This window comes from Schistocerca americana, chromosome 4 (assembly GCF_021461395.2).
Source record: "Schistocerca americana isolate TAMUIC-IGC-003095 chromosome 4, iqSchAmer2.1, whole genome shotgun sequence".
Taxonomy (NCBI): Eukaryota; Metazoa; Arthropoda; class Insecta; order Orthoptera; family Acrididae; genus Schistocerca; species Schistocerca americana.
This window is the reverse complement of record NC_060122.1, coordinates 344,463,184-344,488,827: the sequence shown is the minus strand read 5'-3', so window position 1 is coordinate 344,488,827 and position 25,644 is coordinate 344,463,184. Positions and strand designations below refer to the sequence as shown.

Here is a 25,644-nt window from a genome sequence, read left to right as displayed (position 1 = left end):
TTTGCCTAACATACTATCAACAAAAAAATATTCAGATGACCTAACCACTGCTACTGCACAGAGGAAATGTAGTTATTACAGTACTTCTATTTTTTGATATTCATGATGGCGACAGAATCACACAACTGTTCTTCACACCATAAAACCTGCGCCAACACTGAGACTTTCATGGCTACCATCAAGCTTCTGTTATAATTATACAATAATGATTGCTGAACATATATATTATTTGAGTACATTTCATATATTACAATCTAGGTTTTAAAAGTTTGGATGGCTCAGTAGTAATTCCAGATTCATTTTTGTATGCATTTTTGTGTGTGATAATAATTTAACAGAAATTCATTACTGTTCATAAATATGTGGTTTTATTCATGTAAACAATGCTTCCTATAAAAAAACCATAATTATTTCAACCTTATATACAAGTATTCTTTCCTAGCATGTTTTTGCTGCAATTTCGACATATGTTATCCAATACATTTTAAATACTAGAACAAAGATAGTCAATATATAGGTATCTGTGTTTCTTTAATTCATATGGCAGTTATGAAGGTCTTTACTGTACAGTATTCATCCTATTTCACTGAATATACATAATAGGTTTAACAATTACATTCCAATCTGTCTGTTTTATCGGAATAACATTGCTGCAAAGTATAGAAAACTGAATATACTTACATATGCAGGGGATTATTTGAATATCACAATCTCTGAAATGCCTGGCATCAATCTGTTCATTATATACTGTTCCATTCTGCTACATTACAGACTACATCTGACAATAGTGAGTATACAGAGGAGACATTGAATCGCAGACAGGCACAACAAAAAGATTGTTATATGTTTAAGTCATCAGCTAAAAGGCCTCCTGAAGCAGAAACACACACACACACACACACACACACACACACACACACACACACACATATTCTCTGGCCGCTGTGCAGATTCACAGTGGCCAGAGACAGTGGTTGTGTGTGTAAGTTGTGCTAGTGTGAATGTGTGTGTGTGTGTGTGTGTGTGTGTGTGTGTGTGTGTGTGTGTGTGTTTTCTACTTCAGAAGAAGGCTTTTAGACAACTCAACATCTCCTCTGTTTGGTGGGGATCCTTCTCAGAATAGTGATGTTATTCCAATGTGGAATTTCCGTTGTCTGAGAATAATGAACAAGACAAGAGCTATGATCTTCGATACAAAACTGAAGAAAAAGCTATGTGGAGAAGCAGTGCTCACAGCTAAATATCTCATCAACATGAGCACAACTGTTAATCAAAATGCTACACCTGCTGATTTGTGGTTGGGAGAAGAGCAGATCTGTCAAGCTCTCAAACTTCTGGGTCACGTGAATAAACTAGATAAAAGAAGTACACCATACATTTTTGTTCATTATGCTCCAAATGACTAAAGACATTTGTTGCGAAAAGAAGAAATGTTGTTGCTTTGAGAGATGTGAATTTGAACATGGTATGACAAAAGAAACTGTACAGAAAATCTTGTTATTGGTGAAATACCGAATGACATTAACAATCAAGTAAATGAAATTCAATATCAAGAAAATGAAGGAGAAGAAAATAAAAAAAAGGAAGAGGATGCAGTGAAGAAAGAAGAAACTACAATTTCAGGTATGGAACCAATTTGAAGAACCCTTTAAAACATGAAGATTATCTAACAGAACTATTTTCATATGAATGTACTAATGATCCAGATAAAGAAAACTGGATAAAAGCAATAGAAAAAGAAAAGAAATCACATAAACAGAATGACACATGGAAGTTGGTGAATCCAAGAGAGGCAATAGAAAACAAAATCTTGACAAGCAGATGGCTCTTTAAAGTCAAAGATGATGATCACTGTAAGGCCAGCCTGGTTGTCAGAGGTTGTCATCAGAAAATGATATAGATTTCAAGGAATTACTCAGTCCAGTAGCAGATATCTATTCACTAAGACTGTTGTTTGTTCTGATAACAGAGAAAAAAATCCATATAAATGTGTTTAATTTTGAACAGTCTCTTTCTATGGGAAACTGGATGAAGAGATATCTCAAGAATACAAAGAAGATGGAAAAAATTGTGTTTTTGAGAAAGCTCTGTATGGACTTAAACAAGTCCCATCCAGATGGAATAAAACTCTGACAGGATTCCTTAAATGGAAGAATTAATTGAGTTGATGCCACATCAGTGCATATCTAAAGAGGTAACTGAAGAAATGCACATGGCTACACATGTTGAATATGGTATCATAACAGGGAAAAACTCAGAGATAACTTGAAAACACAATGAAGAAACTTAGGAAAGTTTTGAAATATCTGTGGCAGAAAATCCAGATACCTACATAAGGATACTAATAAAGAAGATAGAAAAAGGAGTATTTCTACATCAGGTATATGAGAACAGAACTGGAACAATTCAATATGATTGACTTCAATGCCATGAAGGCACCTTTAGTTCCAGAGGGGAAGAGAAGTTAAGAAAATAAAGAGGACAAACACGAAGTTTCTTATCGTGCAATCACAGGAAGCCTTTTGTATTTGTCTTGTAAAAACATACCCTATACTGGATTTACAATCAATTATGAGCTTGCTTCACAGAAGACCCAATGAAAACAGATTACCAAAATGTCAAAATAATTCTGAGATAGCTACAACATTCCAAGAATTATGGCCTTTTCTATAAGAAGAAATAAGATGAAGGTGACAGTATTTACCTAAATGTCTACTGTGATGCTGATTGTGTGCAAGACTTAAGAGACATGAAGTATACAAATGCATACATTAGTCTTTATAACGATGCTCACATAGTTGGTGTTCCAAGAAAGACAGTGCAATACCTACTTCAACTGGAGCAGAATACATTCCAGCAGCAGAATGCACTTAAGAAATAAAACACATCAAGAACCTACTACAAGATCCAGAATGGAGAGACATCCATTCTTCAGGTAGACAGTTCCTTCTCTCTGTGATCTGGAGCCATGTTTACTGTTATCGCAAATTCAGATTCCATAGCAGTATTTTAATCATAAGCTAGTAAGCTGACCTATCTGTTTTCTGTGAGAACCGACTTTGTGGAAGAAAACAAAGCAGCTCATTGTTGTATACAATTTTAGTTTAAAAATGTATATGATGAGAAAGAATATGTATGGAAGAAACAATTTTTTCAGTCATTTAAATAGTCAACCTATCATAGTTCCAACTGATTGCAAGAAAGGAAACAAAACCACACATATTCACAGCAAAGCAAATCACAGCATTTTCATTCTTGCAGTCAGTTTCAACAGAAAACCTCAACATTTTTGTTGAAAAAAATATATGGGCTAAGCCACTACAAATGACTATTAGAGTGTTCTATAAAAATTTGAATTAAATTGGTCAAGAACTTTTCAAGACTTTTGCTAACAACATTTCCCTATTAAGTGTATTATATACATTAAAAATACATACAGCCTGCATCCATCCAAATGTTTATTAGAGTAATGTGTAATAGTATCTAGTTTAAGTGGTGTGCATATTATAGTATTCGAAATAAAGAGAACACAGAGAAGTAAAGAACACAGCATCCAACTACACTTCTGAAAACATTTCATCAATAACTCTCTTCAAATTCATCAACTACTGCTCAAAAAGTAAAGCTAGAAAATTCTTGCACACTTTTCTGATTTCTTCTTTCAACTGGAACTTTCAAAAATTAGCTTACGTTAAGATTTAAGGGCTTTGACCAGGGCAGAGGTTCTACTCTCTTCTTTTTTTTTTTTTTTTTTTTTTTTTTTTTTTTTCTTTTTTTTTTTTTTTTTTTTTTTTTTTTTTTTTTTTTTTTTTTTTTTTTTTTTTCCTCCCCATCACTAGATATTTTATTTGTACGTTTTGCTCTCCACAACATTCCACAATAGCCTGCATGAATCTACAACAACATCTCAAAATTAATGTGTAGTTAAACGTGGCACTGTGAGTTCCAATTAGCATTCCACATTTTAAGTTCTTTTCTCTGTGAGAGTTTCTGTTTCGTCAGGTATTTCTCCTTTTGTTTCAACATTTAATTTTTTTTTCTGGCATCATCTTGCTATTGCTAACTGTTGTTAAAATGTGTATCCTTGTTTAGATTCTAAATTCACACACCCACACATTGCAAAATCATCGCAGGCAAAACAGTGTACAGGATAGTTCCTGTTAAATGTTGTAGATTAGACAGAAAAAACTATGTCATCACTCGTTCAGTTGGTAGCGGAAAAAATTTGTAGGAAAAATGGTTCAGACTATCACATTAACTGTCTATTGCTTTCAAAGTTACAAACTGTAATAATGAACAGTATGCTGCAACCTGCATCTTAATCGTGAACATAATTCCTCCATGAACATAGAAAAAAATACTCTGCAATATTCAGTTCCTTCAGGATTGTCACTAGCCTTATCGACAGGAAAACTTAAACCCTCCAATCTGAATCTCATATACATATCTAGTGATTTCAAAACAGACACCACAATTACCGTTATGAGAAGACTATTATTAATCATAATCTGTTGTTAATATACTCTGCAGAAGTAGCCTTCAGTGGATGCCACTGCCTATTAATGTATAAATTGACTTGTTCAACATCCTGAATGCTTTCCTTCATGATGGAATTAATGAATCATGATGTGGAATGAACAAATAAATGAAGATGACATCCAACAGTTTTACAATCTTCTTTTTATTTATTTTCTCTTTCTTCCCCTCCTTCAATTTACATATAGTTTTACAATCATCTCTGTGCATGACTGCATACAGCATTGAGTTACACTACCATTTAGAATATTATGCCATGCCATTACTAAGTATTTAATCTAGTAAATCATTTGCTTTAGATGTAATACAATAAAGGTACACTTTTTACACTATATTCCTCTCTCTAACTTACAGGTAAAGGAGACACAGACAGTCATTCTTACAATTCTTGATGTCCAACCTCGAGAATCAAGTGGAGCAGAAGGAAAATCCAGCGATGAAATAATATTTGAACTTGCAGATGCCATAAGAGGACAAATCCGGAAGAAGTTGGATCCAGATGAAATTCACCCATCTCTTCTTGTAGTATGTTCAGAATCTTTTGAAATATATTTCTATTTGAAATTATCACAGATTAAACAGGGTCAGAATATTTTATTTTAAAACAGTTACTTAGATGGTTACAAAATATGAATACAAAACTCAAATATTAATACTTTTAAGTATAATCATAAAATGTTAATCATTTCATAGCAACAAATTATTCTTTCACCATGTTTTAACAAATTTACTTGGGAACAAATGAGTTTCTGTGTTTCCTCCCTTCCAGACAATGTTTATGCATAATAAAAGCACTATTTGGTGTTTGGCCATAAAACATAGTGACAGCAAAGTATACTATTTTAGGAAATAATGTAAAAAGACCTTTTCAAAAAAAGTTTGTCAAAAGCAGAGCAGCAACTGGTTTATTGTAGGTACAGCTCAACATTTGATCCTAGTCTGGTGATGTTTTCTAATGCAGTGTTGCTACATCAAGAATTCTGAATCAAGTATGAGTTAGTCATTATGTTTCATCTACCTATGATATTTAATAAGCCCTGATAACAAGACTGTGATTGTGATGACCCTATAATTTACGCACACACACCTTTGCATCCAGAAAAGAAATGGAGAAATAATACGATGATGGCTTCTTTGTTGCTGCTACTCCTAATGTTACCTGGAATTCGGTGACCTTTATTGTGTTTCATTGTGGGGATGACCAGTTTGGTTTTGGTCTCATGACATTTCTCCTGACCACAATTATTTTCCAGATAACGTATTACAATATAAAAGACATCGGCATGTTAACACCAGCTTCCTGCATTTTTGTGCCTAGGAGGCTCTAAAATAACTTTCAGTGCAGGGTCAGATACAGTTTCCCACTTGACAATCTTAATGTTCTTAAGGGGATCATTCAATAGCCTTAACATTGCAGACAATATCTAATACAGAGATTATCTGAAATAATACGTGAAAACTCATTTCCTCAAACAGTAAAAGGTCAATTACTTTTCCTTTTATTTTCATCTTGAAACACATGTTGCAGCAGGTGGAAATTGTGTTTAAATTTTTTTTAGTTTGTGTGTGTGTGTGTGTGTGTGTGTGTGTGTGTGTGAGAGAGAGAGAGAGAGAGAGAGAGAGAGAGAGAGAGGGGGGGGGGGGGGTAGCAAAAATATACAAGTAGCAAGTAGAAGTACTCATTTGATACATATCAAATATAAAGAAGAACTGCCCTTTTTTTATCAATAATTGTCCTTTCTTATCACTAATATAACTGACAAATATTTTTCATAATTATGGAGTGCAGTTTGTGGTCTCTTCTAACTTTTTGGAGACCCAACAACTTCTCAGTCGGAATCAGCACAAATTCTGCAACCAGTGAACAAGTAAATATCTGTGCTTCTACACAGTTTTTATAGCTGAAAGTTGTGAGCTCCTAAACTTTCATTACACGGTTCAGAACTACAGAATCCCCTTAGATTGTCTGGGGTTCACTACACATCAAAGGTTGCTGCCAAGGTAGCTGACTGTGTGGGGCACACACATAGTCTTTTTTAGATCAAAAAACTTTCCATCGAGTCCAGAGAGTAATAGATGTGGAAGAAATCAAGGTATTAGTGTAAGAACCAAACAAATGACCTGTGCAGGTGAGAATATTGCAGATGAAAATATTAAAATCCTACTTGTCAATTTTCAATGCATTCACAACAAAGTGCCAAAAACTGAAGCATTTGTGAAGAGCAGTAGTGCTTACAAAATTCGAGGCACATATTATTGGCTTAAACCCAGAACTGAGAACAGTGAGATTTTTGAGGTAAATTTAGGAGTGTATCAAAAGGATAGGGCAAGGGGAAATACAAAGTGCTGTATTTGCACAACAAAAATAGAAAGTATGAGTATATGCAAGATTGTCTGGGTAAGACTCAGTGCCAAAAGTAGCCTTGGCAGTGATATCGGCATCCCCCCCTCTTTCTCTTCCTCCCTCCCTCCATCTTGCTCCCTGTCATCTCCTTCCCTCCCTCCCTCACCACCTCTCACCCCCTTTTCCACTGCTTTCTCTTTCTCTCTTCCCTTCCTGTCTCTCTCTTCATCTCCACTTTCCTCTCCTTTCCTCCTCTCCCTTTCCATCCTCTCTTTATCTCTCAAATGCTCTACCTCCTAAATTCAGTTGCTGCAACATCTGTTGAAAGATCTGTCTCACTCCATTCCACTACCCCTTCCGTGACTTATACAGTCTTCTCTATCCCCTCCCCACTTCCTTTGTATAATTAATAATGTAGAATGAGTTATTTTACATTCATATGTAAACAAGGCTATATGCTGACCAATGGCATTTATTTTTAATACTGGCTTGAGTTAATAATTTCACATGGCACCTTTTACACATTACAAAAATAGAAATTTTCTATGGAACAGATGAAGTTGACATGGAGAAATTTTTCAGTTTGTTTTTGAATTTAATTTAGCTGGGTGTCAAACATTTTATGTCATTGGGTAAGTGATCAAAACTTTCGGTGGCAGCATTGTGCACCTTTTTTGTGCTAAAGACAACTTTAATGTGGCGTACTGAATGTCGTTTCTTTCTTCTAGTTTGTAATAATGTGCATCATTGTTTTTTGTGGACTGTAGTAGATTACTTCCAACACATTTCATGAAGGAATAAATATTCTGCAAAGCAATAGTCAAAATGCCTAACACCTTAAAACAGAGGTCTACAAGATCATTAGTGAGTGAGCAGCAGATATTATTCTCACAGCATGTGTTTGATCAATGAAGACTTTCTTCCTTAAAGATGAGTTACCCCACAATTTTATTCCTTGTGACGCTACTAAATGGATGTATGCTAATTATGTCAACTTACTGGTTTGTCTCTCTCCAAGATTTGCAATGAATCGAAGTGCAAATGCAGCTACACTTAGCTGTTTCAGGAGTTCTAAAATGTGTGTATCTCAATTTAAGAAATTAACTCCACCTGCACTGGGTGGATGTTTTGCTGCCAGGCAAGTCCCATGGTGTTATGTGTGAGGCTCTGAAATGGCTACCAGTGGACCGACAGCATCAGGCAGAAGGCTTTGCTGTGGCCTCTGGCAGGCCCATGGCAGTCAACATGTTAAATTCTCATCACTATGGACACTAAAAATTTTGAAGTTTGCACTCTAGTTATTATTTACTTGCCATGTGTTACACTTATCACCAGTGTCATGTACCTAGAGGTGCAGAACTGAATATGTTGTGTCTGTTTGAAGTTTAGAGTAAAACCATTTGCAAAAAATCACTCAATAAAACTTCTAAGAAAATTTTCACTATTTCTTCTGTTGCTGTGTGTTATGTCTAGATTGATTACAATGTTAGGGTCATCCACAAAAAGAACTAATTCTAGTGTCATCTGCAAATTCCGCTTATTGTAGATTAGACATAAGGTTATTTACATATATGTGAAACATTAGTGGACCTAAGGCAGAGCCTTGTACAACCCTGTAAGCGATTTCTCCCCAGTCAGATGAATCTCGCCTACTTACATTGGGTGAATTATGATGTATAACTTTCTACGGATATATGTCTGCTTGTGTCTGTATATGTGTGGATGGATATGTGTGTGTGTGTGTGTGTGTGCGAGTGTATACCTGTCCTTTTTTCCCCATAAGGTAAGTCTTTCCGCTCCCGGGATTGGAATGACTCCTTACCCTCTCCCTTAAAACCCACTTCCTTTCGTCTTTCCCTCTCCTTCCCTCTTTCCTGATGAGGCAACAGTTTGTTGCGAAAGCTTGAATTTTGTGTGTATGTATGTGTCTGTTTGTGTTTCTATCAACCTGCCAGCACTTTCGTATGGTAAGTCACATCATCTTTGTTTTTAAATATATTTCTACATTCTTTTAGTTAGATATAACATTATCTACCGATTGACTATACCATAAGTTCTATAAAGCCTTGGTTTAACCAGGAGAATATTGTGATTCACTCAGTAAAGTGCTATAGGAATCACGGAAAATACCAACTGGTAATATTTTGCTATTTAGTGCTTGTAAACCCTGGTGAATGGATTTGTAAATTGCATCCTCATTGAGCATTTCTTCTGAAATCCAAACTGTGATATAATGTGGATTTTATTGTTGCTAAGGTGGATTACTATTCAGTGATAAATTACCTTTTCAAAAATTCTGGAAAATGATGTTGATAGTGAAACAGGTTAGTAGTTACTGACATCTCACCTAGACACCTCACCTGATACCTTTATTACAGAGCAGTTTAACAATGGCATATTTCTCCCCAATGGCATATTTCTCCCTTAAAAGATGCCAGTAGTTAACGATGCACAACATGTTACAGAAAGGACAGTGCTTTTTGTTTGAGGCCAAGTCTTTAGTACTCTGTTGAAAAATATTTTTGAGTGAATATGTAATTTTCTTGATTTCTGAAGGAGAACTGGATGAGACTGAATTTCATGTAACTCGCTTGTTCAACATACTCTTTTAAGTTCTCTTCAAGAAATGATTACTAAACATATTTGCTGCCCATGACTAGTCATTTATAGCCCATTCATTAAAATTAATAATGATGTACACCTGTTCTGCGACTTGATGTCCTGTCTCTTTGTTTTTCTAAATTCCACGTAGCTCTAAGTCTGTTGTCAGAATTACTGACTTCTGGCATAATGTGTATGTACCTTGATTTTTAAAACTTTTCTTAGTAACTTTGTGTAATTTTTGTAGTCTGCAACTACTGGAGGATCTTTTTTCTTCTAACCAACAGATACAATTCCCTTTTCCTGCCACAAGACATTTTAACCCCTCTCGTGATCCATATTTTATATATCTAAAAACAAAGATGAGGTGACTTACCGAACAAAAGCGCTGGCAGGTCGATAGACACACAAACAAACACAAACATACACACAAAATTCAAGCTTTCGCAACAAACTGTTGCCTCATCAGGAAAGAGGGAAGGAGAGGGGAAGACGAAAGGAAGTGGGTTTTAAGGGAGAGGGTAAGGAGTCATTCCAATCCCGGGAGCGGAAAGACTTACCTTAGGGGGAAAAAAGGACAGGTATACACTCACACACACACACACACACACATATCCATCCACACATACAGACACAAGCAGACATATTTAAAGACAAAGAGTTTGGGCAGAGATGTCAGTCGAGGTAGAAGTGTAGAGGCAAAGAAGTTGTTGAAAGACAGGTGAGGTATGAGTGGCGGCAACTTGAAATTAGCGGAGATTGAGGCCTGGCGGATGACGAGAAGAGAGGATATACTGAAGGGCAAGTTCCCATCTCCGGAGTTCGGATAGGTTGGTGTTGGTGGGAAGTATCCAGATAACCCGGACGGTGTAACACTGTGCCAAGATGTGCTGGCTGTGCACCAAGGCATGTTTAGCCACAGGGTGATCCTCATTACCAACAAACACTGTCTGCCTGTGTCCATTCATGCGAATGGACAGTTTGTTGCTGGTCATTCCCACATAGAATGCATCACAGTGTAGGCAGGTCAGTTGGTAAATCACGTGGGTGCTTTCACACGTGGCTCTGCCTCTGATCGTGTACACCTTCCGGGTTACAGGACTGGAGTAGGTGGTGGTGGGAGGGTGCATGGGACAGGTTTTGCATCGGGGGCGGTTACAAGGATAGGAGCCAGAGGGTAGGGAAGGTGGTTTGGGGATTTCGTAGGGATGAACTAACAGGTTACGAAGGTTAGGTGGACGGCGGAAAGACACTCTTGGCGGAGTGGGGAGGATTTCATGAAGGATGGATCTCATTTCAGGGCAGGATTTGAGGAAGTCGTATCCCTGCTGGAGAGCCACATTCAGAGTCTGGTCCAGTCCTGGAAAGTATCCTGTCACAAGTGGGGCACTTTTGTGGTTCTTCTGTGGGGGATTCTGGGTTTGAGGGGACGAGGAAGTGGCTCTGGTTATTTGCTTTTGTACCAGGTCGGGAGGGTAGTTGCGGGATGCGAAAGCTGTTTTCAGGTTGTTGGTGTAATGATTCAGGGATTCCGGACTGGAGCAGATTCGTTTGCCACGAAGACCTAGGCTGTAGGGAAGGGACCGTTTGATGTGGAATGGGTGGCAGCTGTCATAATGGAGGTACTGTTGCTTGTTGGTGGGTTTGATGTGGACGGACGTGTGAAGTTGGCCATTGGACAGGTGGAGGTCAACGTCAAGGAAAGTAGCATGGGATTTGGAGTAGGACCAGGTGAAACTGATGGAACCAAAGGAGTTGAGGTTGGAGAGGAAATTCTGGAGTTCTTCTTCACTGTGAGTCCAGATCATGAAGATGTCATCAATAAATCTGTACCAAACTTTGGGTTGGCAGACTTGGGTAACCAAGAACGCTTCCTCTAAGTGACCCATGAATAGGTTGGCGTACGAGGGGGCCATCCTGGTGCCCATGGCTGTTCCCTTTAATTGTTGGTATGTCTGGCCCTCAAAAGTGAAGAAGTTGTGGGTCAGGATGAAGCTGGCTAAGGTGATGAGGAAACAGGTTTTAGGGAGGGTGGCAGGTGATCGGCGTGAAAGGAAATGCTCCATCGCAGCGAGACCCTGGACGGTCGGAATATTTGTGTATAAGGACGTGGCATCAATGGTTACAAGGATGGTTTCCGGGGGTAACAGATTGGGTAAGGATTCCAGGCGTTCAAGGAAGTGGTTGGTGTCCTTGATGAAGGATGGGAGACTGCATGTAATGGGTTGAAGGTGTTGATCTACGTAGGCAGAGATACGCTCTGTGGGGGCTTGGTAACCAGCTACAATGGGGCGGCCGGGATGATTGGGTTTGTGGATTTTAGGAAGACGGTAGAAGGTAGGGGTGCGGGGTGTCGGTGGGGTCAGGAGGTTGATGGAGTCAGGTGAAAGGTTTTGCAGGGGGCCTAAGTTTCTGAGGATTCCTTGAAGCTCCGCCTGGACATCGGGAATGGGGTTGCCTTGGCAAACTTTGTATGTGGTGTTGTCTGAAAGCTGACGCAGTCCCTCAGCCACATACTCCCGACGATCAAGTACCACGGTCGTGGAACCCTTGTCCGCCGGAAGAATGACAATGGATCGGTCAGCCTTTCACCTGACTCCATCAACCTCCTGACCCCACCGACACCCCGCACCCCTACCTTCTACCTTCTTCCTAAAATCCACAAACCCAATCATCCCGGCCGCCCCATTGTAGCTGGTTACCAAGCCCCCACAGAGCGTATCTCTGCCTACGTAGATCAACACCTTCAACCCATTACATGCAGTCTCCCATCCTTCATCAAGGACACCAACCACTTCCTTGAACGCCTGGAATCCTTACCCAATCTGTTACCCCCGGAAACCATCCTTGTAACCATTGATGCCACGTCCTTATACACAAATATTCCGACCGTCCAGGGTCTCGCTGCGATGGAGCATTTCCTTTCACGCCGATCACCTGCCACCCTCCCTAAAACCTGTTTCCTCATCACCTTAGCCAGCTTCATCCTGACCCACAACTTCTTCACTTTTGAGGGCCAGACATACCAACAATTAAAGGGAACAGCCATGGGCACCAGGATGGCCCCCTCGTACGCCAACCTATTCATGGGTCACTTAGAGGAAGCCTTCTTGGTTACCCAAGTCTGCCAACCCAAAGTTTGGTACAGATTTATTGATGACATCTTCATGATCTGGACTCACAGTGAAGAAGAACTCCAGAATTTCCTCTCCAACCTCAACTCCTTTGGTTCCATCAGTTTCACCTGGTCCTACTCCAAATCCCATGCTACTTTCCTTGACGTTGACCTCCACCTGTCCAATGGCCAACTTCACACGTCCGTCCACATCAAACCCACCAACAAGCAACAGTACCTCCATTATGACAGCTGCCACCCATTCCACATCAAACGGTCCCTTCCCTACAGCCTAGGTCTTCGTGGCAAACGAATCTGCTCCAGTCCGGAATCCCTGAATCATTACACCAACAACCTGAAAACAGCTTTCGCATCCCGCAACTACCCTCCCGACCTGGTACAAAAGCAAATAACCAGAGCCACTTCCTCGTCCCCTCAAACCCAGAATCCCCCACAGAAGAACCACAAAAGTGCCCCACTTGTGACAGGATACTTTCCAGGACTGGACCAGACTCTGAATGTGGCTCTCCAGCAGGGATACGACTTCCTCAAATCCTGCCCTGAAATGAGATCCATCCTTCATGAAATCCTCCCCACTCCGCCAAGAGTGTCTTTCCGCCGTCCACCTAACCTTCGTAACCTGTTAGTTCATCCCTACGAAATCCCCAAACCACCTTCCCTACCCTCTGGCTCCTATCCTTGTAACCGCCCCCGATGCAAAACCTGTCCCATGCACCCTCCCACCACCACCTACTCCAGTCCTGTAACCCGGAAGGTGTACACGATCAGAGGCAGAGCCACGTGTGAAAGCACCCACGTGATTTACCAACTGACCTGCCTACACTGTGATGCATTCTATGTGGGAATGACCAGCAACAAACTGTCCATTCGCATGAATGGACACAGGCAGACAGTGTTTGTTGGTAATGAGGATCACCCTGTGGCTAAACATGCCTTGGTGCACAGCCAGCACATCTTGGCACAGTGTTACACCGTCCGGGTTATCTGGATACTTCCCACCAACACCAACCTATCCGAACTCCGGAGATGGGAACTTGCCCTTCAGTATATCCTCTCTTCTCGTCATCCGCCAGGCCTCAATCTCCGCTAATTTCAAGTTGCCGCCACTCATACCTCACCTGTCTTTCAACAACTTCTTTGCCTCTACACTTCTACCTCGACTGACATCTCTGCCCAAACTCTTTGTCTTTAAATATGTCTGCTTGTGTCTGTATGTGTGGATGGATATGTGTGTGTGTGTGTGTGTGTGAGTGTATACCTGTCCTTTTTTCCCCCTAAGGTAAGTCTTTCCGCTCCCGGGATTGGAATGACTCCTTACCCTCTCCCTTAAAACCCACTTCCTTTCGTCTTCCCCTCTCCTTCCCTCTTTCCTGATGAGGCAACAGTTTGTTGCGAAAGCTTGAATTTTGTGTGTATGTTTGTGTTTGTTTGTGTGTCTATCGACCTGCCAGCGCTTTTGTTCGGTAAGTCACCTCATCTTTGTTTTTATATATAATATTTTATATATCTGTTTAATGTCCTTTCTTGTTAGCTTATGTGGAAAACTAATTTCAAATAATGATATGAATTTATCACTGAATAAATTTTGTTCATTATGCATTTCATACTAGATCATTTCTTGTAAACCACTCATACAAATGTTTGTCCTGGAATCATTAATTATTCTTACTGATTTCAACTGAGAAGTGTCAATGGTGAGTGGACAAAAATATGGAAACAACAGAACACAACACACATCCATGTCTAACATAGCATATGAAAACTGTTGGCACTCAAAACAGTTTTCATTAATCTTGGAATGGATAATTACAGGTCCTGTATGACTTTCAAGGCAATTATAATGAAAATTGAGGTGCATAGTGATCCTGCATCCTTCTCTCCAAAGTAGACCACAAAGGCTCAACAATGTTGAGGAGTCATGACTGCGGTGGCCCTAGCATATATGACAATTTATTCTGATGCTTATAAAACCAGTACTGGATGATGTGAGCTGCATCAGCATGGATCCTGTCTTCTTCGAACACAGCATCACCATTGGGAAACAAATATTGTAGCGTAGGATGACCAGATCTGCCAAAATTGTCACATAATCCGTGGCACTAATGGCTGGTTGGTTGATTTGGGGGAAGGGACCAAACAGTGATGTCACCAATCCCATCAGATTAGGGAAGGATGGTGAAGGTACTCGGCCATGCCCTTTCAAAGGAACCATCCCAGCATTTGCCTGAAGCAATTTAGGGAAATCATGGGAAACTTAAATCAGTATGGCTGGATGTTGGTTTGAACTGTCATCTTCCTGAATGCAAGTCCAGTATGATAACCACTGTGCCACCTCGCTCGGTTTGGCAGTAATATGACCTCGCAGAGTAAGCATGGGGCCCATGGAATATCATGATATAGCTGCGCAAATCATCACTGAACCCTCAGCATGTTTCACTCTTGACAGCAAGCAGTATATACTGTAGGCTTGGGAAGCAGTATATACTGTAGGCTTGGGATGGCATAAGCCACACATAAACTCGGCCAGAAGTTGGAAACAATGTGAAACAAGACTCATCAAACCAAATGACTTTCTTCCACTGCTCGAACCAAATGACTTCCTTCAACTGCTCCATAGTCCAGGTTTATGGTTTTTGAACCACATTTTCCTATTATGGCATTTGTATCACCAGTGAGTGGTTTTGGAATTCCAACATGCTCAGTTTACAGAGCTCTATTCACAACACTCTGGTGCTGATAGGGCTTGCAAGAGCAATATTCAGTTCTGCAGTGACTTTTGCAGCTGCTGTCCTCTTATTTGTAGTCAAATCCTCTTCAATGGCAGCCTGTCACAATCAATCAACACACATTTTCTGCATTGTGACTTATCACATGATCTTTTCCCACTTTTCCTGTATGCAGTGTAAATCTTCACTATGGTGTCTCGTGAAACACCAAACAGTTCAGCCACATCTGTTACGGAAGAACCCACCATACAAGTACAAACAGTTTGCTCACATTCGAATTTACTCAGCTGAAACAAAATGCACTCACACTTCTCTGACCACAACTGACATTTTAAGTTTATTGAGGACATTGCACAGGTGCTATCTGCAGGCTTTGACAGCATCTGCATTTCTGTTCAAGCATGCATGTCTCACAGTGTTTGTATATTATTGTCAAAGCCCTGAATTCTGTAAGGACTAACATACGCATCCTAACTAAGAGTGCGTCTTGATCAGAGAAAGTGTTTGCTACTGAGTATACAGCTATTTTATTGTTTTTAGCTTCATCAAAGAAAACATTATCAATTAGAGTCCTACTGCCTTCATCCATCCAATTAGAAATAATTACCGAGATCAAATGTAGGATTCAAATAAGATTTCCAGAGCATTTTTCCTGTCGTAATCCTTTAGAAAATCAACACACTGATATCACCACAGACTATTAATTGCTGGCTGCTGTCTGTTGTTTTTGTTGCAGTCTTCAGTTAGAAGACTGGTGTAGCAATGCAAGGGGTACTTAAATTTGTTATAAAATTCAGTAAATCACTCAGCGGACAGTATTTTTCAGTACAGGTATTCCTTCATTCCAAGCAAGTGTCGATTCATGATGTCATCATCCAGACATGAGTTGACTGTAATCTGAATCTGTTCTAACAAACTAAAAGTTTCTCTCAGGTAATAAATTTTTTTGATTATGAAATACAAATTCTTGAAGTTTATTCAGAATTGGAAATGTTTAGTTAGTAATTGCATGGCATAATTTATCTGTTTAATATAAAGGTGTTTTGATATCTGTATGCATGAAAAAAAGTGTGAATTTACATGCGGCTTACACTCTGAGACAAGGTATCACTTAAGAGTGCAAAAGTGTGCATGTACAGTTCATTGAACTGTGCGGTGAATTTTATTTTTATGACTTTGACTCAGATGTAGAGAAATCCAATCCCAGTTAGACTTTATGTGAGATCACGTTATTAGAAAAGAGTCGTTTAGCCCATTAGGGAAAACTGAAACTTGCATGCCTGATTTAAAATATGTTACGCGCCAGTGCGTAATCATAAATCACATACAATATTTGCCAATGCACTTGGACGTAATGCACAAATTGGAAGTTAATTTTGACACAAGTACTGATTTTGACAAACACGAACCAAAAGTTTATTTAAAATATCGAGGTTCAGTTCTAATTGAGACACATAACACCATGTTGATTACGTTGCCTAGCAACACTTTAATGCAACTTAAGTAATTTATCAGAATGATTTGTGACACACTAAGTCAAATTACACACACAAAATGTTACAGTTGACTGCATGAGAGTATGAGAGTGTTTTTCTTTCCATAAATGCCAATAAATTGGCAGTTTCAAAAGTTAAATCACCAACTGTTGCATAACGTCATTGTATCACTACAGAACTTATTATATCACGTCTCTTCATCAAGAGATCTCAAAAAGCCGGGACAAACAAGGAAAAACAAAAAGATGACTAAAAGAAGAGGCATAGGTAAATATTTCGCGCTGCAACATGGGGCCTGAAAAGGATATACTAATAACTTCAGGCCCAAGGCACTAACTTCAACCCATAGGAAATGATAAGTTCAAAATTGGTTCAAATGGCTCTGAGCACTATGGGACTTAACATCTGTGGTCATCAGTCCCCTAGAACTTAGAACTACTTAAACCTAACTAACCTAAAGACAGCACACACATCCATGCCCGAGGCAAGATTCGAACCTGCAACCGTAGCGGTCCCGTGGTTCCAGACTGAAGCGCCTAGAACCACGCAGCCACACCGGCCCGCGAAATGATAAGTACTCATAGCTAATGTGACATACTGGCAGGTATGAGTAGGATAGACATACACTCATGCCCATAAATTAAGGTTAATTGCAGAATGTGGTGCCATACAACTTGGCACTACACAAAACTGGTGCTAATGGCATAGGCACATAGGGAACGCACATGACACCGATCTGTAAGTCCACGGTATTGGTGATAAGTTGAGAAAACAGTCCCGAAACACACATGCTACAAAACACCACTGTTTCCTGCGCATGCACCCCAACATCAATATGGGATATGATGACCATGCACACATACAGAGGCCACACAACAGGCTGGCATGCTCTGGATCAGATGGTCGAGCAGCTGCTGGGGTATAGCCTCCATTCTTGCACCAGTGCCTGTCGGAGATCCTGAAGTGTTGTAGGGGTTTGAAGATGTGCAGCAATACATCGACTGAGAGCATCCCAGACATGCTCGATGGGATTTAGGTCTGCAGAACAGGCAGGCCACTCCATTTGCCTGATATCTTCTGTTTCAAGGTACTCCTCCATGATGGCAGCTCGGTGGGGCCATGCATTATCGTCCATCAGGAGGAAGGTGGGACCCACTGCACCCCTGAAAAGGCGGACATACTGGTGCAAAATGACGTCCTGATACGTCTGACCTGTTACAGTTCCTCTGTCAAAGACGTGCAGGGGTGTACGTGCACCAATCATAATCCCACCCCACACCATCAAACTATGACCTCGATACAGGTCCCTTTCAAGGCTATTAAGAGGTTGGTACCTGGTTCCTGGTTCACGCCAGATAAAAAACTGGCAAGAATCACTGTTCAGACTATACCTGGACTCGTCTGTGAACATAACCTGGGACCACTGTTCCAATGACCATGTACTGTATTCTTGACACCAGGCTTTACAAGCTCTCCTGTGACCAGGGGTCAGTGGAATGCACATTGTAGGTCTGTGGGCGAATAAACCATGTCTGTTCAGTCGTCTGTAGTCTGTGTGTCTGGAGACAACTCTTCCAGTGGCTGAGGTAAGGTCCCAAGCAAGGCTATCTGCAGTACTCCATGGCCATCTGTGGGCACTAATGGTGAGATATCGGTCTTCTTGTGGCGTACACATTTCCTGTCTGGTGGAATCATTGTCATAATTTTGAGATCACACTTTGTGGCACATGGAGGGCCCGTGTTATGATTTGGTGTGTTTTACCAGCCTCCAGTTGCCCTAGTATTCTACCCCTCATAACGTCATCAATATGTGTTCTTTGAGCCATTTTCAACACACAGTCACCATTTGCACGTCTGAAAACGACTGCACACTTACTCGTTGCACCGTACTCTGACATGCACCAATACACCTCTGCGTATGTGGACTGCTACCAGCACCACCATGCAATGACCGCAGGTCAAATGCACCACATGGTCATACCCCAAGGTGATTTAAACCTGCGAACTGCCCACCAGAGCGTTGTTTCACCATGTATCAGCATTATCCTTAATTTATGAGCATGAGTGTAGTATAAAAGATAGACAATAATTTTTAAACCATGTGCAGTTGACCATATATGTTGTGAACAAACAAATCATTGTGTATTGGATAGATATTGATATTTTAGCTGTGTATTTAATATTAGGGAAAATGTACCCCTGAACAAGGAGAGCATGAGATAATACAACCCAGAGTTTGGATGTGATGGGTGAGGGGGAGTGAAAGTGGATATAATCCTCATGAGGAGGTAACTCAGGAACCAATTATGGACCAGCTATCATATAATTTGAATGAGGAAAATCTTGGTGAATGAGTCCCAAATGCAATAAATGTAGGACAGCAACCACATAATTTAAGTGATAGTAATATCATTGGTGCGGAGGTGACAGTAGAAGCAGACGCGAGTACAAGTAAAAATAATAAGATACAGGAGTCAATAAATACCAAAGTTACACAAGAAACTGCAAATCGTACATCGAATGTTATAGAGCTTAAAGATGATATGATTATTAAATTCATGGCAAGTATGCAACATCAGTTGACTGAGAATATACGATGTTTAGACAAGAAGTTTGATACTAAATTTTATTCCCAAACTCAGAAATTCAACACCCAAATGGATTTAATCAATGAAAAATTTGACAACAAGTTAGAGTCACTTAAAGATGATAATAGACAATTAAATGAGAAATTCAATAACTGAGAAGTAGAGTGGGAAAACGATTAAATACTAAATTTAGTGAATTAGAAATTAAAGTTTCCATGGACATGACTAACCTACATGGGGAAGGAAGTCGGCTGTACCCTTTCAAAGGAACCATCCTGGCATTTGCCTGGAGTGATATAGGGAAATCACGGAAAACCTAAATCAGCATGGCCGGACGCGGGCTTGAACCGTCGTCCTCCCGAATGCGAGTCCAGTGTGCTAGTGAGTTTCAGACTATTAAAGAAAAAGTAATTGAAGAATTACCTAAGTGGCAAAGTGAAACAAATTGTAAATTGTCAGAATTAGAACAAAAATCTACATGACATGTATTGACTGAAGACAACTATTCTGAAGACAGGCTTAGGAATAATAAATCCTGTAGTGAAGTAAAATGTAACTGTTGTGGGAATACACGTGATAAATTTTGTGACTATTATGGAAATGAAAATGACACTTATGTCCAAAGAGGTCACTTGTCATCTTTAAAGGTTGAGACAAGCTTATTCAAAAGCAGACAGTTTCCTACCTCTTTGACTGAAAAAGATGACATCCATCCATCCAAAAGTTACTGTAAACTTTAGTCCTGTATCAATTGACGCATTGCAAGTAATACTTGGAATATGCCTACTTGATCTCCAGATACAAAAAAATGGTAACATATTGGCTGAAGAAAGAGTAACAACATGAAGTCCAGGATTTAACAGAAAGACAGGCCACAGGCAAGCAGCAAATTCACAGTCACAACTTCCATCTAAAATAGCAGAGTGCTCCTATAGTCTTCTCCCACACATAAAATGCAGATTGAGAGTAAAGCACCTGAATTCTTTAAGAGGCCTAACACATCACTTGACATATCACAGGCCTTACATCACCTACTGGCATTGAATTCATCTAAGCCAAATGTATCTGTTGTGAAGAAGACACACCAGAGCACACATCTGGTGATGTCCACTAACGCTGATGTTGCTGATACTGATTGGCAGCAACTGAATCAGCATGGAAGATCCAATGTTGAGGAGATACTGCACTGTGAGACAGAATGGCAGATACTGGACAATATTGCCAACACTATATCTCAAGAAAGGCTTGAGTAGTGCCTTAAGTCATCAGTCAGCCCCATCTGCTGTACTACAGGGTTATGTGACAGGAGATCGAAAACCAATGCAGTGAACACAGCTGAGATCAACAGTTTTGGCAGATGAACAACCCACCCCACATAAATGATAGTCAAACAATGACAAAAAAACAAAAACAACATCAGAGTGGGAACACTGACATCTGCCATATCTGATCACCTAAGGAACTAAATATGGGGTGATGTGGGTTGGCGAGGGCTACACTTCTCATGGCAGCAACAGCACTCCCTCAGACCAGGTGAATTGTCCCCTGCAACCAGGGAGCCAATTCAGAACCACAATGTCCTCCACAGTGCCCAATGACAAGGGGGGGGGGGGGGGGTATGGAGTGTATTAGTGTATTGTGGAATGTGGCAGACAAGAACTGGCATTATAACAGTAGTACACACAGTTAGATTTTGTAGTAAGTGTAGTTTGTATTAATGGTAGAATTAGTTACAGTGGTGGGAAGTAGTATGGTGATGGACATAATGATGTATTTTGTACAATTAGTTGTCAATGTATTGAAAAAAATATTCTTGATAGTAATAACTTGTGTAATAATGAATAAATCCTATGTTTAAATTATAGATAACAGGCTACAGTGCAATAAATAAATAAATGCCACTGTAAAGGAGCATTTGAAAATGTAGTTCAACATTTCAACTTTTGTTATGCTCAAGTTTTGGGATATGCATCAGCCATAAGTGTCCGCACACTATCCATGGTGCCTCTGACAGCATTAACATCAAAATTTCTTTGTGTTTTGTGAGAGATCTTTTCATAAGATTCTGATATGGTATTGTTTTCATAAGATTCTGATATGGTATTCAAAGACTTCATGTATTGTCTCTTTGACAGCCAAATGCATTTCCTTCAGCATCTCTGTATCTACATCACTAAACTTAGCCACAGTTCCTCTATATGATCCTACTTAGAATTATATATTTTTAGTCTGCCCTTAAGATACAACGTTACATGTGTCATATCTAGTTTACTGAACATGTGAATCTTCCTAATTGTTTTAGTGACCCTTTGTATTTTTGTAATCATTATTGGTAAACTGCCTCATTGTCACTGATACCAATTTCAGTGTGGACATTATCAAAGGGGCAGGACTGTTTATTGCTCTTAGGTCTTATATATTTCACTCATGAGTGAACTTCTGTTTAGTTCTCTGAGACAGCAGTTAGTATTGTCTGGCAAGATGTCATGTCATGAACACCATATATAAAACTGAAAGAATCTGAATGGCCTCCAATGATGACAGTATTATTGGGAACATATGTATTAGATGTTTCCTCTCAAGTTTTTGGTTACACCTAGAAGTGTGACTGGTGATTGATGAAAGGACCAAATTATGAGGGGCTTTTCTTCCTCCACCTCCAATAGACTATAAATAAAAGAAAAGTGTATAAAAGTTATTTTATTACTAAAAGTTACACACACTTATTCTTACTTTTTGAAATAATCTTCATAATTATTGAAGCATTAGTTGTACCTGTGAACAAGCTTTCCAATAAACTCTTCACAAAGTGTTTCCACAATTGAACTGAAATGTGTCAGCACAATGTAGGAACTGTATAGTGGATTAATCAATTAATTTCTGGTGTGCTATCCTCCTCTGGTGGCAAAAAATGAATAACAGGTCTCGTATCTGGTCTCAGTTCATTGACAGCAACATTTTATGAAGAGACTATTGGAAAAAGCTGGTCCATAAGTACGACAAAAGCCTCAGTCAACATGGTGATTATGTGAAAAAAGTAACCTTAAGTGCACTTAACTTTAAGTAATATAATAATTTTTATATATAGTTGTCATTTATTTATGGCCTGTTGGAGATTGATAAAGAAACAGCCCCCATAAAAGTCTTTGCACACATTTGCTCCTGATTCTTGCACAAACAATTTCACAAGCTTATTCAATTTCCGACATTGTAGATTTTAGTTTCTTGCCTACTGCAACAAATAAAGCATCTTCATTTTCCATTAGTCTGCCCTTTCACTATACACCACTGTCAATTTGGGTTTTGTCCTCTTTGTGTACTTAATATGGGTCTTTGATGAGGATATTTTCAGAAAGTGATTTTACATGACAAATCATGTTCAATAGCTGATCTACTCAGCCAAGAAAATTATTTTGGAGTTAAACGAAGTCATATTTACCACCGGTGAATAACTTTCATCAGTTAACCATAAAACTATTAAGTTAAAAAATTGAAAAAAATATTTTTTAAACATTTTTTTTTAAATTATCTCTCGGTGTGTGATAACAAATTATCTAAAAACATTAACTAAAGGAATCCAATAACCAAACATTTGGCAATCCACGTCACATATCCAGGGTGCTCATACCGTGCTTATACTCTCATGTAAAAAAGAAATAGCACCAACACCAGGGAGGAGTTGTGTGATGGTTATAAACTAATTTTTGTAGGTGTGTTTCTACATCTGAAAGATAATGTCTGTTCAAATTTCATGCCAGTCGTCTATGAGTGGCGCTAGAAGCATGTCTATGAGGATGTAAAACTGTTTTGCTTTAAATCAAACAATGGAAAATCCAGGATGGAATGTAACAACATCTAGAAAAGGAAAATTGCTACACACCATATAGCTGAGATGCTGAGTCACAGAAGGCACAAAAAAAGACTGTCACAAATTAGCTTTTGGCCAATAAAGCCTTCTTCAAACATAGACAACACATACACACACGCAAATGCAACTCACACACCCATGACTGCAGTCTCAGGCAACTGAAGCCATTGTGCAAGCAGCAGCACCCCAGTGCATGATGGAAGTGGCAATTGGGTGAAGGTAACGAGGAGGCTGGCACAGGGAGGGGGAGACATAGTAGGGTAGGGGTGGTGGACAATGAAGTGCTACTGGAGAAGAGCGTATGGAAGAGGTGGAGAGAAGGGAAGGGCAGCTATGTGCAGTCGGGAGGTTAGATGGGTGGGGGGGGGGGGGCGGGGGGGGGGGGGGGTACAGTGGGAAAGGAAAGAAGTAAAAAGACTGGGTGCAATGGTGGAATGAGGGCTCTGTAGTGCTAAATGGGTACAGGGAGGGGGGTGGACAAGTGAGGACAATGACTAACAAACATTTAGACAGGAGGTTTTTGAGAACATAGGATATATTGCAGGAAATTTCCTACCTACACAATTCAGGAAAGTTGGAGTTGGGAAGGATTCAATGGCACAGGCTGAGAGGCAGTCGCTGAAATGAAAGATGTCATTTTTGGTAGTGTGCTCAGCAACAGGGTGGTCCACCTGTTTCTTGGCCGCTGTTTGTCAGTGGCCATTCATGCAGACAGACAGCTTGTTTGTTTGTTGTCATTCCCACATACAATGAAGCACAGTCATTGCAGCTTAGCTTGTAGATCACATGACTGGTTTCACAGGTAGCCCTGCCTTTGATGGGATAAGGGAGGTTTATGACTGGAATGAAGTAGGTGGTGGTAGGAGGATGTATGGGACAGGCCTTGCATCTAGGTCTATTACAGGGGTGTGAGCACGAGGTAAGGGGTTGGGAGCAGGGGTTGTGTAGGGATGGACGAGTAAATAGTGTAAGTTCAGTGGACAGTGGAACACCACTGTGGTACGCATGCAAAGGATAGAAGGCAGGACATTTCTCTCTTCAAGTCACAATGAGAGGTAGTCGAAACCCTGGTGGAGAATGTAATTCAGTTGCTCCAGCCCTAGGTGGTAGTGAGTTACGAGGGAAATGTTCCTCTGTGGCCAGATGGTACGACTTCAGGAGGTGGTGGGGGACTGGAAAGATAAGGCATGTGAGATTTGTTTTCATACAAAGTTGGGAGGATAATTATGGTCTGTGAAGGCTGCAGTGAGACCCTCAATATATTTCAAGAGGGATCGCTCGTCACTGCAGATGTGACGACCATGGATTTATAGGCTGTATGGAAGGGACTTCTTGGTATGGAATGGGTGGCAGCTGTTGAAGTAGAGGTATTTCTGGTGGTTAGGTTAGATTTCTGGATTACAGTCACTGTGGCAAGGTTTGTAGGTGGATGTATCTGACAGCTGGTGGAGTCCTTCTGCCAGTTAATCCTTGTGGTTCAAAACAACAGTGGTGGAGCCTTTGTCCGCAGGTAGTTTTATAAGATCAGGATCAGTTTTTAGATGGTGGAGTGTGGTTCTTTCTGTGGATGTAAGGTTACTTTGCATGTTGAGGGATTTGGGGAATGATGATGAGGCAAGATTTGTCTGTGAAGGCTGCAGTGAGACCCTCAATATATTTCAAGAGGAATCGCTCGTCACTGCAGATGTGACGACCATTGATTTCTAGGCTGTATGGAAGGGTCTTCTTGGTATGTAATGGGTGGCAGCTGTTGAAGTAGAGGTATTTCTGGAGGTTAGTAGGTTTGATTTGGACAAGGTACTGATGTAGCCATCTTTAAGGTGTAGGTCAACATCTAGGAATGGTTGCTTGTTGGGTTGAGTAGAACCAGGTGAAGCAAATTGGGGAGAAGTTGTTGAGGTTCTGGAGAAATGTGGACAGGGTACCCTCACCCTCGATCCAGACAACAAAGATGTCATCAAGGAATCTGAACCAGATGGAGGTTTAGGATTCTGGGTGTTTATGAAGGATTCCTCTAGATGGCCCATGAATAGGTTGATATGGGGTGGTGCCATGTGGGTGCCCATAGTCGTACCTCAGACTTGTTTGTAGGTAATGCCTTCAAAGAAGAAGTAATTGTGGGTGAGGATATAGTTGGTAGTGGCGATTAGGAAGGAGGTTGTTGGTTTGGAATCTGTCAGGCATTGTAAAAGGTAATGTTCAACAGCAGTAAGGGCATGGGCATTAGGGATGTTAGTAGAAAGGGAGTTGGCATCAACAGTGATGAGGGAGTGATTGGGGTGGGCAGAGAGATGGTCTCTGGGGAGAGGTTCTGGAACAGGCCTAAGAAATTGGGGAATGATTGGAGAT

At 40.1% G+C, this 25,644-nt stretch overlaps 1 protein-coding gene across 1 annotated transcript in view; it reads left to right on the top strand.

Moving 5' to 3' along the window:
• Positions 1-25,644, top strand: part of LOC124613475 (dynein axonemal heavy chain 6-like) — a 984,594-nt gene that overhangs the window by 843,291 nt on the left and 115,659 nt on the right. The window contains exon 131 of the mRNA XM_047142181.1: positions 4,897-5,061. Within this exon, the coding sequence (XP_046998137.1) occupies positions 4,897-5,061 (165 nt within the window). The remainder of the gene's footprint in view (positions 1-4,896; positions 5,062-25,644) is intronic.